The 14,817-nt window shown below is 55.0% G+C and overlaps 4 protein-coding genes across 9 annotated transcripts in view; 2 read left to right on the top strand and 2 right to left on the bottom strand.

The window, feature by feature from the left end:
• The first annotated feature begins 1,484 nt into the window (after positions 1–1,484).
• On the top strand, positions 1,485–4,409 carry LOC113210040 (retinoid-inducible serine carboxypeptidase-like). Of its 2 annotated transcripts, none has more exons than XM_052272785.1 (8): positions 1,485–1,683; positions 2,075–2,313; positions 2,406–2,636; positions 2,723–2,833; positions 3,284–3,497; positions 3,626–3,805; positions 3,885–4,120; positions 4,203–4,409. In XM_052272785.1, the coding sequence occupies exons 1-8, from the start codon at positions 1,605–1,607 to the stop codon at positions 4,284–4,286; spliced, it is 1,374 nt and encodes a 457-aa protein (XP_052128745.1). In that variant the 5' UTR covers positions 1,485–1,604; the 3' UTR covers positions 4,287–4,409. The 2 variants fall into 2 exon arrangements, with proteins under 2 accessions (XP_052128745.1, XP_026283639.1); XM_026427854.2 differs by lacking the exon at positions 3,284–3,497 and adding an exon at positions 2,914–3,121 and having other exon boundaries at positions 4,203–4,407.
• A 146-nt stretch (positions 4,410–4,555) lies between these two features.
• LOC113210050 (retinoid-inducible serine carboxypeptidase-like) lies at positions 4,556–8,351 on the top strand. 3 transcript variants are annotated; one of them, XM_026427866.2, is made up of 8 exons: positions 4,565–5,103; positions 5,188–5,418; positions 5,588–5,698; positions 5,996–6,221; positions 7,369–7,545; positions 7,646–7,723; positions 7,814–7,971; positions 8,055–8,351. In XM_026427866.2, the coding sequence occupies exons 1-8, from the start codon at positions 4,789–4,791 to the stop codon at positions 8,142–8,144; spliced, it is 1,386 nt and encodes a 461-aa protein (XP_026283651.2). In that variant the 5' UTR covers positions 4,565–4,788; the 3' UTR covers positions 8,145–8,351. The 3 variants fall into 3 exon arrangements, with proteins under 3 accessions (XP_052128744.1, XP_026283651.2, XP_026283650.2); XM_026427865.2 differs by lacking the exon at positions 5,996–6,221 and adding an exon at positions 6,594–6,828 and having other exon boundaries at positions 4,586–5,103; XM_052272784.1 differs by lacking the exons at positions 7,646–7,723; positions 7,814–7,971; positions 8,055–8,351 and adding an exon at positions 6,594–6,828 and having other exon boundaries at positions 4,556–5,103; positions 7,369–7,420.
• LOC113210051 (retinoid-inducible serine carboxypeptidase-like) lies at positions 7,764–11,288 on the bottom strand. 3 transcript variants are annotated; one of them, XM_026427867.2, is made up of 8 exons: positions 11,119–11,288; positions 10,973–11,010; positions 10,456–10,644; positions 9,615–9,845; positions 9,432–9,542; positions 9,163–9,346; positions 8,837–9,076; positions 7,764–8,743 (listed from the first exon to the last, which is right to left on the bottom strand). In XM_026427867.2, exons 1-8 carry the CDS (start codon positions 11,210–11,212, stop codon positions 8,418–8,420), a joined length of 1,413 nt encoding a protein of 470 aa, XP_026283652.2. In that variant the 5' UTR covers positions 11,213–11,288; the 3' UTR covers positions 7,764–8,417. The 3 variants fall into 3 exon arrangements, with proteins under 3 accessions (XP_026283652.2, XP_052128743.1, XP_052128742.1); XM_052272783.1 differs by lacking the exon at positions 10,456–10,644 and having other exon boundaries at positions 9,615–9,813; positions 10,974–11,010; XM_052272782.1 differs by having other exon boundaries at positions 9,615–9,813; positions 10,456–11,010; positions 11,119–11,230.
• Positions 11,289–12,433: 1,145 nt separating this feature from the next.
• Positions 12,434–14,817, bottom strand: part of LOC113217061 (protein cappuccino) — a 14,513-nt gene continuing 12,129 nt past the window's right edge. Inside the window, exons 12-21 of the mRNA XM_052272799.1 lie at positions 14,654–14,810; positions 14,210–14,557; positions 14,073–14,134; positions 13,771–13,980; positions 13,532–13,687; positions 13,282–13,444; positions 13,053–13,197; positions 12,817–12,972; positions 12,670–12,742; positions 12,434–12,594 (exon numbers count right to left, since the gene is read on the bottom strand). Of these exons, the coding sequence (XP_052128759.1) occupies positions 12,460–12,594; positions 12,670–12,742; positions 12,817–12,972; positions 13,053–13,197; positions 13,282–13,444; positions 13,532–13,687; positions 13,771–13,980; positions 14,073–14,134; positions 14,210–14,557; positions 14,654–14,810 (1,605 nt within the window). The 3' untranslated portion in view covers positions 12,434–12,459. The remainder of the gene's footprint in view (positions 12,595–12,669; positions 12,743–12,816; positions 12,973–13,052; positions 13,198–13,281; positions 13,445–13,531; positions 13,688–13,770; positions 13,981–14,072; positions 14,135–14,209; positions 14,558–14,653; positions 14,811–14,817) is intronic.

The raw sequence follows: 14,817 nt of genomic DNA, 5'->3' as shown, positions 1-14,817 counted from the left end.
TACAGACGGACAAACAGACAAACAGACAAACAAACAGAATGAAACTTTTCCGGTCAGTGGAGTAATGGGCTTCGCTAAATATAAACTTAATGATATGGGTGAATTTTCTTTTTCAAAAATAAATTAATTGCCACCAGTTTATCAAGTCTCAAGCTTGAGCGAACAGACCCTCCAGTTTCTCTTGGCGCCCCGGAAAACAGTCTTCGTTTGCGACACAAGGGCGCCGCGCCGCGAGCTGGAGGTCCTGCTGCTGCGCCGAGGCCGGCCGAGGCCTGCACGCCCGTGAATCCCGTCAGAGTGGAATGAAATGCAACGCCCTGCTGCAGGACACGCCATGCAGCTCCTCTGCGGCCCAGTGACCCAGTTCCAAGGCCACGGAGTGCGCCGCTGCCGCCTCCGCCGCCCCACCGCCACGTCGTGAGGTGGGCGGGGTGGGCCGGCCGGCCGGACCAGGTGGCCCCCTCTGGCTGTCATGTTCGGCCCAGCGCCGCCGGCCCATCCGGGCTCGCCCGCCCGGCGCCGCCCTGGATCCCGCGATATGCATTGAGGACCGCGCGTCACCGAATCGTGGCGGGCGGGGTGGGCCCGGGTGGGCCGGGCTTGCTCCCGGTGGCCCGGCGGTGGGCCATGCGGGCTTGTCGTCACTCCGACCGACAATGTAGGCCGCGGCTTCCAATTATAAGTGGCACACACGCGAACACCAACGAACCTGAGTGTGACACTGAAATCCAATCACAATCGTCGTTGGTCGTTGTTATTATTTGAAATGTGTTGTCTGATTCTTGACATGACTTCGCTGAAACAGTGCCCTCAGCGCGCAACCACCGTGTGAACCCGCCTGGGTAGGAACCGGGTTGACGGGGTTGACCCAAGCCCACGTTACCTAAGTACACTTTCGAATTACCTAAGGACGCATCAGAGTTATCCGGGTTCCTCTGGTGGAACCGGGTAGAACCGGGTGGGACCGGTTGGAACCGCGCCTGGCGGGTAGGCAGTACGACAGACGGGTGCGATGTGTTGCCCACCTACCAGGCACACTTCTCACTGGTTTCTCTGGGAATCCGTCCTTATTGGTGATGAAAAGTAAAGAGTTGCGGTACGTAAGGTCAGAGAGAAGGCGAAACTTGTTCGTACTGCCGAGGCAAAGTCATCGCCCATCATGGAGTCGAGCCGATGCCGATACCGGCGTGGTGAGGGCTTGGTGAGGGTGATAGCCACCAAGGCCCGCCGCCAGCCGGCGCCGGGCGAGAGACGGAGAGAGAGACAGGGGAGAGAGAGAGGGAGAGAGAGAGGGAGAGAGAGAGAGAGCGAGAGAGGGGCAAGGGAAAGGGAGAAATTTATAGGGAGCGAGGGAGAGGGATGCGAGGTGCCGTTGTAGGTCCGCCACATGTGGGCGCCTGGGCGCGGGTGGCGCGGGTGCAGCAGAGTCATTGCCGTATAAATGGGCAGGCGCCGGCGGCCGGTGACACCGTACCGTACCGCACCGTGCCGCCCGCGCCGCCGCGACGCCCCTGTCGGCCGCTTCCCACCGCAGTGCCATCGCCGCGCCGCCGCCGCCACGCCAGCCCGCTCGGCCTCGCACCACGACAAGACCCTCCCCGACGATGCGCGCCCCGGAGCACAAGGGCTGCAGGCTGCTGGTGGCGCTCGCACTGCTGACCGCCATCGCCGGTCACGCCCGAGGTAGGCGTCGAACATGGTCCGCGACGAGCCTTGAGCGTGTGTGTGAGAGAGAGTGTCTGAGTGCGATCGAGTAACCGGCCGGCCCGGCGTTGGGCCAACCGCTCTTGAGGAAGCGGTGGAGCAACAACAGCGCTCGACGAAATATGAGTTTCTAGTTCGCTAAAGAGGAAAAGTTTTTCATTGCCGCCGTGGTGTGGCGGGGGCCCCCGGGGCGGGCCGGGCCGGGCCGGGCGTGCAGTTTGGAGGTGCGAGACAAGCTCAGGGTGTGTAGCGGCGTATCTGTCAGGGACGGGCGCCCGTTTGACGGGTTCGACTGCCCGCCGGCGGGCGCCTCACAGCGAGTGTCGTTAACGCCCCTTGTGTCCGCCCCGCGCCCGCGGCGCCCCTCCAGGTATCGTCCGGCGCAGGCGCGGCTTCGGCGACGGCGGCCAGGAGTACGGCTACGTGGACGTGCGCGACGGCGCCCACATGTTCTACTGGCTGTACTACGTCAACGGCGGCGACACGCCGGCCGACAAGCCGCTCGTCCTCTGGCTCCAGGGCGGCCCCGGCGCCTCCTCCACCTCCTTCGGCAACTTTGAAGAGATCGGACCCCTCGACTCGAACCTCAACGCCAGGAACGCGACCTGGGTTAGTGTTTGTGATGGTGCAGTGCGACACGCGTTGGTTGTTGCGCGTACGAGGCTGATGGACTTTGCGGCTCATACGTGAGGTGCCCCCAGGTCAAGTACGTGAATGTCATGTTCGTGGACAACCCGGTGGGGACGGGCTTCAGCTACGTGGACAGCACGTCCAAGCTCACCACCAACAACAAGCAGATCGCGTCCGATCTGGTGGAGCTGACGCGCGGCTTCCTCAAGAGGCACCCCCAGTTCAGGAACATACCCGTCTACGTGTTCAGCGAGTCATACGGAGGCAAGATGGCGGCCGAGTTTGCGCTAAACCTGTTTAAGGTACGGAAAACCAACAATAAGGTAGCAGATGGTTGTTTCACTGAAAAATGTTTATTAATATTTTGCGTGGTTTCTGCTATTTCCAGGAGAAGAAGGCGGGCACGATCGACGTGAACATCCAGGGTGTGGCGCTAGGCGACGCGTGGATCTCCCCCGTCGACACGGTCCTGTCGTGGGCCAACTACCTGCTGCAGACTGTAAGTCCCTCCACCTCGTCAACTTGTTTGTCGCCCGGGGCGTCGTCGGGCCGCTCTGCAACGCGTATCGCAATGCGCAGGGCATGGTGGACACGGAGGGCTACAAGGCGGTGGACAGAGTGGCGCAGCAGACTCAGAGGGCGGTGCTCCGCGGCCAGCACGCGCAGGCCACACTCCTCTGGTCGCAGACCGAGCTGACCATCTCGCGGGTCACGCAGGGCGTGTCCTTCTACAACATCCTGGACAGGATGCCGACCAAGGCCCACGCCCGGGCCGACAACAGCACAGGTACGAGTAGGCTGATGCAGACCCTGTCTGTTCACCCGTGCGTGCCCCCGCGAGCTCCACCGCCAGCCCGCCGCCGCGTCCACCATGCCCTGAGCGCGCGCTGCCGCGGACGTGCAGAGGACGCCGTTGGAGTACATGACCGCCCCCCGCTCCCCTCCCCAGGGCATGGTGGACAGGCGGGGCCACCGCGCCGTCCAGGTCGCCGCCAACAAGTCCAGCGCGGCGGCCGCGGTGGGCAAGTGGCGCGAGGCCACGCGCCGCTGGGAGGCCGTCGAGGGCGACGTGCTGGCCGCCACCCGGCACGCCGACTTCTACAACATCTTGATGCCCGTCGAGGCCAGGGAGGAGGAGCCCAAAGCTAAGAGCGCCACCACAGGTTGAGTGTCCTCCAGCGCTGCAGTGGACGCTTGCGCGAATTTTTATTGCACTCTAAAACGACCGTCGTGGCCCATGTCGTCGCTAGACGCCGCCGAGTGCGCTGAGTATAGCTCGCCCTTTGCGCAGATTTCCTGTTCCGGGTCATGTCGGAGCGCATCGCCCCGGACGAGCGCCTCGACGCCCTCATGAACATGCGCGTCAAGCCCGCCCTGGGAGTGGTCCCCGAGCGCGTGCGCTTCCGCACCACCAGCGCGCAGGTGTTCAACGCGCTGTACGCCGACTTCATGAAGCCCGTCACCCACATCGGTAAGCTCACGACTGTTTCTCGGGTCTGCCGCCCTGATGAGTTATTATTCTGATGAGCCTGCCCTTGCCGTCGCCACAGTCGAGCGCCTGCTCTCGGAGACGGACCTCAAGGTCGTCGTGTTCAACGGCCAGCTCGACCTGATCGTGTCCACGCCGGGCACCCTGGCGTGGGCCGAGAGGCTCAAGTGGCGCATGGGCGAGTACTGGGTCACCAAGGCGCCGCGCCGCGCCCTCGCCGTCGACGGCATCCTAGAGGGCTTCGTCAAGAGCGCCGGCAAGTTCAGTTTCTACTGGATCAACCGGGCCGGCCACATGGTGAGTGATGATCCGTCTTATTGAGCTTGTACTCGACAAAAACGGTTCCACTGTGCACTCCCCACCCTTCCTGCCCCACCAGGTGCCCGCCGACAACCCAGCCGCGTCCATCGAGATGCTCAGGCAGGTGACCGAATTCGACAAGAGAGAAATAACGACTGAATAACTGCGGCACACCGCGCCGACTAGTCACTTAGAATAAGTACCAAAGCTGAACGCGTTTCAGAAGAGAGAGTTAGCCAATAAAACGGAAATGTGTGACAAATCAAAACACTCGACTGATTATTATTTCCCCTTATCAGTCGGCCCACTTGCCGCGCGGGCCGACGCGGTATGCCTCGTCACCTCGCTGGCGGGGGCGTCTAGCCGAGCAGGCCGAGCAGGCCGAGCAGGCCGAGCAGGGCGTGCGGGGCAGCGCGCGACTCTCACAGACGGTTCTAACTGCGCCACTCACGGCACGACCCCACGTTTTCGGGCTCGACCCGTCCGTGATTGGGTGTATCTAAGTCTCTCTCTCTCTCTCTACCTGCGGTCCGCGCCCTTATCATCGGGCACGAGTGGGAGAGAGATAGCGGGGCATATAGCGGGGCGGAGCGACCACACGCCCTGCAGAGCGGCTGCAAGGCGCCCCGTCGCGCCAGTGTGCACCGTTAACGCCCGGAGACAACATGAGCGCTTACACGGTGGCGGCGGCGTGCGCCGTGCTGGCCGTCCTCCTCGCGGCCGGCCCCGACGGCGTGCAGGCCAGGAAGGGCTTCGGCGACGGCGACCAAGAGTTCGGCTACGTGGACGTGCGCGACGGCGCGCACATGTTCTACTGGCTGTACTACATCCAGCCCGAGGACAAGTCCGCCGTCAAGCCCGCCGACAAGCCGCTCGTCATCTGGCTGCAGGGCGGGCCCGGCGCCTCCTCCACGTCGTACGGCAACTTCATGGAGCTGGGGCCCCTGGACGCGAACCTCAAGAGAAGGAACTCGACGTGGGTAAGCGTTTAAGCCCGCCCATATTGGCCCCCGCCCAAGCGGGTCAAGAGGGACTCCCCACTTAGCGCGCCCGGCCTGTTCCAGGTGAAACACGTCAACGTTCTCTTCATCGACAACCCCGTGGGCACGGGCTACAGCTACGTGGACCACTACTCGCAGCTCGCCACCGACAACAAGCAGATCGCGGCGGACCTGGTCGCCTTCACCAAGGGCTTCATGAAGACCTACCCGCAGTTCCAGAAGACGCCGCTCTACATCTTTTGCGAGTCGTACGGCGGCAAGATGACGGCAGAGTTCGCCCTGAGGCTGTACGAGGTAAGTTGAGAGCTCCCGCTTGCGAGGTCGCCTGCGAGGTAGACTATCCCGCAGCACCGGCGCGTCCGGCGGGCTGGCCCACCCGCCCAGGCGTCCGCTCAGCAAGGTGACGTGCCTCTGCCTCACTCGGACCGACGACATGACACATGCTACGCCTCTCGGCCCACAGGAGCAGAAGGCCGGCAACGTGCTCAGCAACCTCAAGGGCGTGGCGCTCGGCGACTCCTGGATCTCCCCCATCGACTCCGTCATGACCTGGGCGCCCTACCTGCTGCACACGGTGAGTGCGGAGCAAGAACGGGGAGGTATCGGCGAGGGGAAAACGACTCTTGGGCAATGCGCTGGACACGGCCTGTGTCGATCCGGGGGGGGCTGATCTGGGTTTCGTCTGGGGTGATCTGGAGTTAATCCGGGGTATCTGGGGTTGATCCGAGGTGAATCTGGGGCTAATTCGGGTTGAATCGGGGTTGATCTGAGTTGGTTTGGGGGTAATTCGGGAGTTGGTATGGGGGTAATTCGGGGTGAATCCGGGGGTAATCCGGGGGATAATCCGTTGTGTCCTCGGACGCGCACGCAGGGCATGGTGGACCAGCGCGGCTTCGGCAAGCTGGACGCCGTGGCGCAGCTCACGCAGCGGGCCGTCGAGCGCGGGCGCTTCTTCGAGGCGTTGCAGTTGTGGGGGCGGGCCGAGTCGGTGACGCTGGAGGTCACGGACGGCGTCGACTTCTACAACATCATGAGTCGTATCACCAAGGAGAAGGCGGCCCGCGTCAGGCTGGCGGCCCGCAACGGTGACTTTCTAGGTTGGTGCGTGTGGGGCCCGCGTAACAAGAGAGGCAGGGCGGGAACGGGAAGTGGTCAGGACATCGATGACAAACGAGAACAAATAGGTTCCCTTGTCCGCGATGACCGGTCCCGCGACGCGACGGAACAGCGCGGAGTGAGGCTGTATCAATTTGCAAGGTCCACCATTCCCTTGCCATTTTGTTATTCTTTTACATAGTTTGCATGGTTTTGCCGTCGTCTGGCGAGCTTAAAGAGGCCGTAAACGTTTTTTAAGAAATAATAAAAACGGTTTGATATGTGACTTCTGGTGTCGTAAAGTGAACGAGGAACTTGGCAGAGGAGCTTTGCGGTCTTTTGATGCGCCTCTCTGGCGCCGCGCGTTGTTGCAGGGCATGGTGGACACCAACGGGTACAACCTCATCATGAAGGGGGCGCTACAGACAAAGGACTTCGTCGAGAACGGCCTCTGGGACGAGGCCACGGACGAGTGGGGGAACCTCGAGGGGGACATAGACTCGCTCACGTTCGGCGTCGACTTCTACAACATTCTGTCGAAAATCCAGGCCGGAGAGGAGGGCAGCTACCGCGGTCGCCTTCGCGGTCCGACCGCCAGGAAGCCGATGGGTAGGTGGGGGTCATGCTCATTGCTCAAACCATTATCAGCAATCCACTTCAGAAATAGGTTCAAAAAGTCCCCAAGGCGAAAGTGTTTGACTGCACTTTGCTGATCAGAAAGTGATTACAATGTCGATTTTTAGCGGGCATAATGCATCGGCTGCGGCTGTGAGCTGCCGCAGTAAAACCTCGTTAACGATACAAGGATCATTTCCATAATTCGCGAATTGTGGTTTCGGTCCGCCGCGTCGCCCTTCCTTGAACACACACGGCGGGCTTAGCTGATGTGTACGTTGCGGTTTGTTTGCTTTTTTTGTGTGTTTTTTGGGGGACAAAAACAAAAGAGCGTGTACGTTCAAACGTCGACCGCGGTCATAAAGTCTGGATAAGCCTTGTCAGCCGAGAGACACTCGGAGACACCGACGGCGACCGTTGTGGTGTGGCGACGACGACCGGGGACGGGGCGGGTATCGTGTGCGACCCGGGGGGCCGAGGGGGTTACGCAACGACTACTCGTGACCTGCTGCCCCCTGTGCTCTTACTTTTCAGAGGTGCTCTACCATAACCACGTGGTCAGCGCGAGCGACGACGACCTCAACAAGCTGATGGACGAGAAGGTGAAGCCGGCCCTGGGTGTCATCCCGGACGCCGTGCGCCACCAGACCTCCAGCAGCGCCGTGTTCAACGCGCTGGGCACCGACTTTATGAAGCCCGTCACCAGCATCGGTGAGTGGTTGGGCTGCCGCGGGACAGCTAGGGTGTTGGTGTTGGTGAGGTCATGATGAGGTCGTGATGATGTCGTTTCTTGTATTCTTTTTTCGTCCAGTGGAACAGCTGCTCAACGAGACGGACGTCAAAGTAGTGGTTCTTTCGGGACAGCTCGACCTCATTGTCGATACACCAGGTGATTACGGCACGGCCTCCAACATTTAATAAACACGCCGTTTTTCAGACGGGGAAAACACCATTTTATTATTGTATACTTTTGTTTCAGGCACCCTGGCGTGGGTCGAGCGACTCCACTGGAAGATGGGTGACTTCTGGGTAAACCAGGCAACTCGCGAACCGTTGGTAGTCGACAACATCATCGAGGGATTCGTCAAGGATACTAGTCGGCTCGCATTCTACTGGATCAGCAGGGCAGGCCACATGGTAAGCGCACAGAGGAAGCCTTGCCTCGCCTCGCGCGCAGTCACTCAGGGGAGACTTATCGCATCCGTTACCTATTCCCTCAGGTCCCCGCCGACAACCCCGCCGCCTCCATCGAGGTGCTCAAGAGGGTCACTGGGCTAAACAAGAAAACAGGAAACAATGTAGACGCTTAATCGGTGTTTGTGATTTATGAACTAGTTAATCAATAAAGCATTCCGGTAAAGCTAAAACGGTGAAGAATGCGGGAAAAAAGAAAACGGAACTCGCTATGCTTTAACATGTGACTTCCGTTTTCTTGTTCCCTCCATTCTTCTGCATTTTAGCTTTACCGGAATGCTTTATTATCGATCGCGTTCTAAAATAAATGACGAGTTTTATCATTTAGTGTTTGTTTTTGTGTATTCCTCTCTGTACTTTGTACACACACAGCGTGTCAGGGCTCAGGGCTACGGCACAACAGTATGCGGAATGCGCCATGGCCCCCAGGAGGGTAGGCAAGCCCGCTGACTGTTGTGTCGTGGCCCTGACACACGGCCGGTGCACCCACTCGTTGGAGTGCTGCTGTTGGTGGCGAGCTTCAGGATGGCCGCGGCCGCGGCGGGGTAGTCGGTGGCCACCATGTGGCCGGCTCGGTGAACCCAGAGCGCGGTCAGGCGGCCCACCCGTCGGAGGGCGCCCGCCACCTCCCCGCCGACGATCAGAGGGCTTCGGGGCGCGGCGCGAAACGCCTCGGCGAGCGGCCAGCTCAGGCGGTCCAGCCACGCCATGGTACCTGGGAGGACAAGCTCGTATCGTCAGATTTTAGTCTGCTCAAAAATACCGATCGTGGTAAATAATTGTAACAGAGTCCAACTTTTCAACTCACCCGCCATATTGGTGAAGACGTCGCACTGTCCGGCGTAGACCAGCACGTCGAGGTCCGTCTGGCCCAGGAGACCCTCCATGGCCTCGGTGGCGGGCTTCATGAACTCGTCGTACTGCGCCACGAACACCTGGCTGTTGTCGTTCTGGTGCAGGACCGTGCTCGGCAGCCCCAGCGCCCGCCGCACCTCGCCGTTCATCAGCTCGGCGGACCCGCACGGCACGGCGGGTTTGCCCCCCTTTTCTGCAATCGATCGGTTCATCTGAATCTTCCACCAAACGAATACGATCCGGAATGGGAATGGGCTCCAAACACACTTATTCACTTACTGCCATCGGCTTTGGCTGGGACCATAAAGTTGTAAATGTTGACCCCCTCGGTCAGGTTGGACATCATGGTCCACGTCGAGGACCACAGACTCGTGGCGTATCGCCACTCGCCGGCCTCGGCAGCTGCGCGCGCTCTAGCGGCCGCCGCGGCAAGCTGGGACTTCCCGCGGCTGTCGAGCAGGCCCTGCGCAGCGGTGAGCGTCGCGCGCCAGACTACCGTAACATGGCCGGGAGGGAAGCACAAGGGGTGCACAAGGTGGGACACTCACCAGGTGAAACAGATAGGGCGACCAGGACTCGACGTGATCCACTCCGGAGAGCCAAGAGTCACCCATCACAACCCCTTTTAAGTTGGCCGCCAGTCGGCCGTTCGCAATTTCCTGAAAAATTATTTTATGTCTATATGGACTCCCAAAAGGTCAAAGTGTCCATCCATTCTACGTGCGACTCACCCGATAGAGACACAGCCCAAACTCGGCAGCCACCTTCCCGCCGTAGGACTCGCCGAAAATGTACAACGGCACGGTCCTGAGATCCGGGAGACGATCCAGGACCTGGCGCATCAACTCGACCAGGTCGAGGCTCGTTTGGCGGTTGGTTCGCGCCAGGGCAGCCGCTGAGTCGACGTAGCTGTACCCTGTGGCCACGGGGCTGTCGACAAACATGAGGTTCACGTCGTCCACCTGGAGTACAGAAGTGAGGTGGTGGTGGTGGTGTTGTTGCATAGGAGCGTCCCGGTCTCCCGGTACGAAATAGAATATTCAACGACTTCGAAAAGACGTCCTCGATGTCCTGTTAAAGGTGCTATCCGACAACAAACGCTACCCTAGGGAGCGATTCGCAGGTGAACGTGCGCACCAAACGTTCCCCTGCCTATAGTCCTGCAGTCGGGCCCACGGGAACCGGGACCGGGCACCGGGAAGGGCCACCGTCTCCGCACAGCTGCTTGGCGGGTCGGCCTACCCAGCGCTTGGAGGCGCCATCATTGGCGGCGCCTTCGCTTCGAAAGCGCCGGGTGGCTGAACCCTGCTCGCGCCTGGCCACCTGACCTGGCCTTCGGTCGCGGCCGCCATGGAACATCCAGAAAGTGCGTCCGTTTTCCCCCAGATCCATTCGGTAAATAAGGGGAGCACGGCGCCTGCGAGACTCGGGGTAGGCCACCCCGCGGTACAGGAGTGCACTGCGGGTACGATGTTGCCTACCTATCAGGCGCTACGAGGGCCTCTATCTTAGCAGTTGCGGAACGGCGAATAAAGGGCGTTCTTTCTGGATGAACCCAACCCCAATACTCACCCAGCTGGCGTTGCGCGGCCTCCCCGCGGGGTCCAGCGGCCCCAGCTTGCCAAAGTTGCCGTACGAGGAGGCGGCGGCGCCGGGCCCGCCCTCCAGCCACACGACGAGCGGCCGCCCCGCCGGCGAGGCGCCGCCCCCCGCGTAGTACAGCCAGTAGAAGAGGTGCGCGCCGGGCCGCACCGTCGCGTAGAGTCCATTCCCTAAATTTTGTCCACCGGCTCGGCAAAGGAATTGGAAACAATCGCACCGCTTGCTTTGTTGCCGTCATAAACGGCAGGGTTACGCTCATTAAAAGGGTCGAATCCCTTGCCTAGACCTGCCGAGACATCCGTCCGCCTCCGCACGCTGCCCCAGCGAATCGCGCCTCGCCGGTCGCTGGCTGCCATTGGCGTTGGCAGGTCTAGCAGAGGGCCGGGACCCATCCAGCGGCAGGTCTTCACGCATCGTAATGACGCTCACAATAGACCTCGGAAAGCAAAGGCCGAGCCGGTGGACAAAATTTAGGGAATGGACTCTACCCGTACGCCTGGCCGCCCGGGCCGTAGCCTCGCCCCGCTGCAACATGCAGCAGTGGTCGTCGGGATCGAGAAGGACCTCTTGCTGGTCCACGTCGGTTCGGACCGACTCTATTTTAATTTTGTTTTGGTTATCGTTTAGTTTTACCTTGTGCAGGGATTGGGCCGGCCCGCAGACCCAGGAAGCCCAGGAGCACCAGCCCCAGAGCGCCCACCACGGCCACCGAACAGAGGCGCGCCATCTCCGTCCTCGTCCTCGTCCTGGACGCGCCGCCACGCGCCCGCCGTAACGTAACGAGTGCGACCGAGCCGAGCGGCGCCCGGGCCAAACGCGGCTGCTCACATGTGGGCCGTTATCTTGAAAAGGACCGCGATAAGCCGTGGAAGGATATGAAACGGATGGAAATTTGAGAGGACTCCTCACTTGGGGAAATAATTTGAACGGTACGAGTTTGTTTCAACATTGTGTTTTATTATCATTTAACCATGAGCATTATGAACATTGAGCACATTTTTTTTTTTGTGTTGACTCTGGCAGAAGTTTAAAATTCTAAACATATGCTTTCATAATTTGGAATGAATGCCAACATATTATTTTGAAAATGTACGTATACATACACAAAATCATTGGCCAGGGTTAATTAATTTAAAATCGAAACTTTACAATCCGAAATAGATTAAGATTCCATTACACTTAGCAGTGAAAATGGATCAACAATACAATACTGATTGCAGCCTTAAAATACCTAAAAACAGATACAACTTTTAAAATATAGCAACAGCATCTGTTTATCCTAAAATAATTAAAATCAGTCTTAGATTATATTAAGGTGGGCAAGTAACTTTACAACACTTTGCATTTTCCAGTCTATAAGAAGATACCTAATTTTATAATATCTTCTCGGGATTTTTAGACTCATTAATCCACCAATTATTTTAAAAAGGCATCACAGCAAGGAGTTATTTTTTCTCCCTTGGTAGTAAACAAACAACAACATTATTAAAAGTCTTCCATTGTGGAAAACATATCAAGCCATAGTTAACAATTGATTTAAAAGACCAGTCTTGGTAAATTGAATTGGTCCTGTAATGACCAGCAAACTTCCCACCCTAACATAAATATATGTTATATCATTTTAGTGAAAGCCTGGGATTTGGAACTTTCAAGCACCAGAATAAAAACAATAACAATCACAGGCTTGCTTTACATGCCTGTTCTGGAAAAGCAAGCATTAGGTTGACTTATCCTAGCTAATAATATTACTTAAAAAGAAAAGAGCACATTTCTTTGGTATATATAAAAGTCATTTCATATTACTTAATTGATTCAAATGTACCTTTAGCATGTGCTTAATTAATTTTCCACATTGGTACTCAATTTTTATAGAAATCATGTGGTTACATTGGTCTCAACTGGTTGTAACAGATCACATTTCTAGGATTTCACAGATAAAACTAAAGTGTAATTATTTGGAACTTTTGTGATTTTTTATTTTGATTTACTAGTTGATGGTGAGGATGGTTGATGAGTTGGAGAAATATTCGGTGAAAGAGCTGGCGATTGGGTTGGTGTTGGGTTCAATGATGGAGTTGTTGATGCGATTTTCTTTTGAAGTCTTGCTTTCTAGAAGGGCATATTTTACATTAGCGATGAGGATACATGCAATGTCTTATACATTCTGCAAACAAGTAGACTTACCAATCCAGTCTCCTGTTTTCTCATTTTCTCAACATTTTGCATTTTTTCAACCTTTTTCTTCGTTGCATTCATTCTGAAACAAGACAAAACATTGGTGCATAATTTTCACAATAAGTAAACATCTTTGAGGAAAAATTATTAACATACTTTTCTTTGGCAATTCTTTGTTGTTCCTTCTTCCAAATGTCTTTAAAATCAGAACAGAATGGAGACCAAAGAGGAAAGAAATCTCTGGGAGCAACTTCTGCTAAATTGGACGTGCCTTTGGGTTGGTATTGGTAGAATTTTAATAAATGGATGAATCTGTAAGAGAAAAGTAGCATCTTTTGTTGTGCAATAACTGGAAGGATAACATAATGCTCTGAGCCAAAGACAATTCTTACCTATCCATGCATTCCTTGAGACTGTCGATCTCTCCCTGAACCCGCTTTGAAGCAGATAACAGAAAAGTCTCCATCTTTTCTTTGAATGGTTGAAGATTCTCCTCAGATGAGGCAAGTATAACCCTCTTTGTTTTTGTCTCACATGCTATAAATATAGAAAATTGTTTTTTCCCAAACTTTGCACACACATTGGCAGAAATATACTTAAAATTTAAAAAACAATTCATACCTTGGAGTTGCTTTTCCAATTTTTTTAAATCTGTAGTTAAATCATCAAACATAACTGTTCCAGCTTTATCAATGTCTGCTGGTTCAGGAACTGGCAAGGGCTCTGTAACTGGATCGGATATCTTTTTCATGTATGATCGAACAATGAAGTGAAGCAATGTTAACTGAAAATTTAAGATAGAATTAGTACAGCCCCTCAGTTGACAGTAATGAAAGTTGTTCAGAAAATGTAAGATAATACACAATGTTACCGAATTGTCTGATGACTTCACATCCCTTAGCTTGGGCAAGATTTCCAATCCAAACCCATCAGCTTGACCTCTGGTTCTGTTGCCTCCATTCATAAAATTTCCCAGGGCCAAAATAATTGCAAGAACAGTCTTTAAGCTTTTTGATTCCATGAGTTGCTGTAAAAATATCAGTAAGGAATAAAATTAAAGCAACGAAACAAATATTTTAGTTTTGATAGGAGCACAGATTGAAATATTACCTCAGAGGTGCTTTTTATGTTATTTAATTTACTCTCTATACTATTAATTCTATCCTCAAACTCTGATTGGAACATGAAACATGCTATTCTTTCTGCAAAATTGGGTATCTCAGCTAATTCATAGAGAAACTGTTCTGGTTTATCCAGAGGGATATCTGGGCTATTGGAAACATGTGCACGAATTGCTTGCAGCTCCTCATCTGATGCACGCTACAACAGAAAAATAATTTAAATAAATATGCGAAAGAATGAGTGGTTTCAGTAAGGTTCAATATTATAAAACAACTCCGGTGTATACTAACCACTTCATAAATTTGTTGAAGGGCTTCTAAGCTAACCTCTGTAGTATCAAGGTTGTATATAGCTGTTGAATAAAATACAGAATTAAGCAAACAAAAAAATGGGTTTTCATAATTATTATATTTTAGGTTTTACTTACCATGTTCTATTTCAGAAAAGTCTTTGTGTAAACTTGAAGCCAGAATACCTATGTTTTGAGATCGTTTACTGTCCAGAATTTTAATAGCCTGCTGTTTGGAAGGCTTCTCTGTCTTTTTCTTTGTGGGTTTTCTCTCAATAACTTGTCTTGAGAACAATGAAGTAAAGGCATCCATATCTTCAATCTTGGCCTCCTCCAGCTGTTCCCAAAGAGGTGGTGGTGTAACCGTCGCACCACCATTGCTGGGAGTTTCAGGAGTGGTTATGGTGACTGTGACAGGGACCACTATTCGTGTCCAATACAATGGTTTCATGCTGACTGGTGGATTCAGCGGTTCTTTCCTAAACACTAAGAGACAAAGAGGCACAAAAAAAAGAAAATTTAACTTATGACAAGAACTGAAATATTAGATTTTAATGTCATAAGGGAAAAAGAATAACTTACTAGCTTTCTGAGCGTTCCATCCACCTGTTGGCGGCGTTGGGAAAGGCTTCGGTCCAGCGAGCCCTGGCGGAGGTGGCGGAACACTTCCTGGAGGTGGGGGTGGAGGTGGAGCGCCTCCTGGTAAAGGTGGGGGAGGTGGAGCCCCAGGCATAGGCGGCGGGGGC

Source organism: Frankliniella occidentalis, unplaced genomic scaffold (genome assembly GCF_000697945.3).
Source record: "Frankliniella occidentalis isolate FOCC.00 unplaced genomic scaffold, Focc_3.1 Scaffold225, whole genome shotgun sequence".
Lineage (NCBI taxonomy): Eukaryota > Metazoa > Arthropoda > Insecta > Thysanoptera > Thripidae > Frankliniella > Frankliniella occidentalis.
This window is presented reverse-complemented; position numbering and strand designations above follow the sequence as displayed.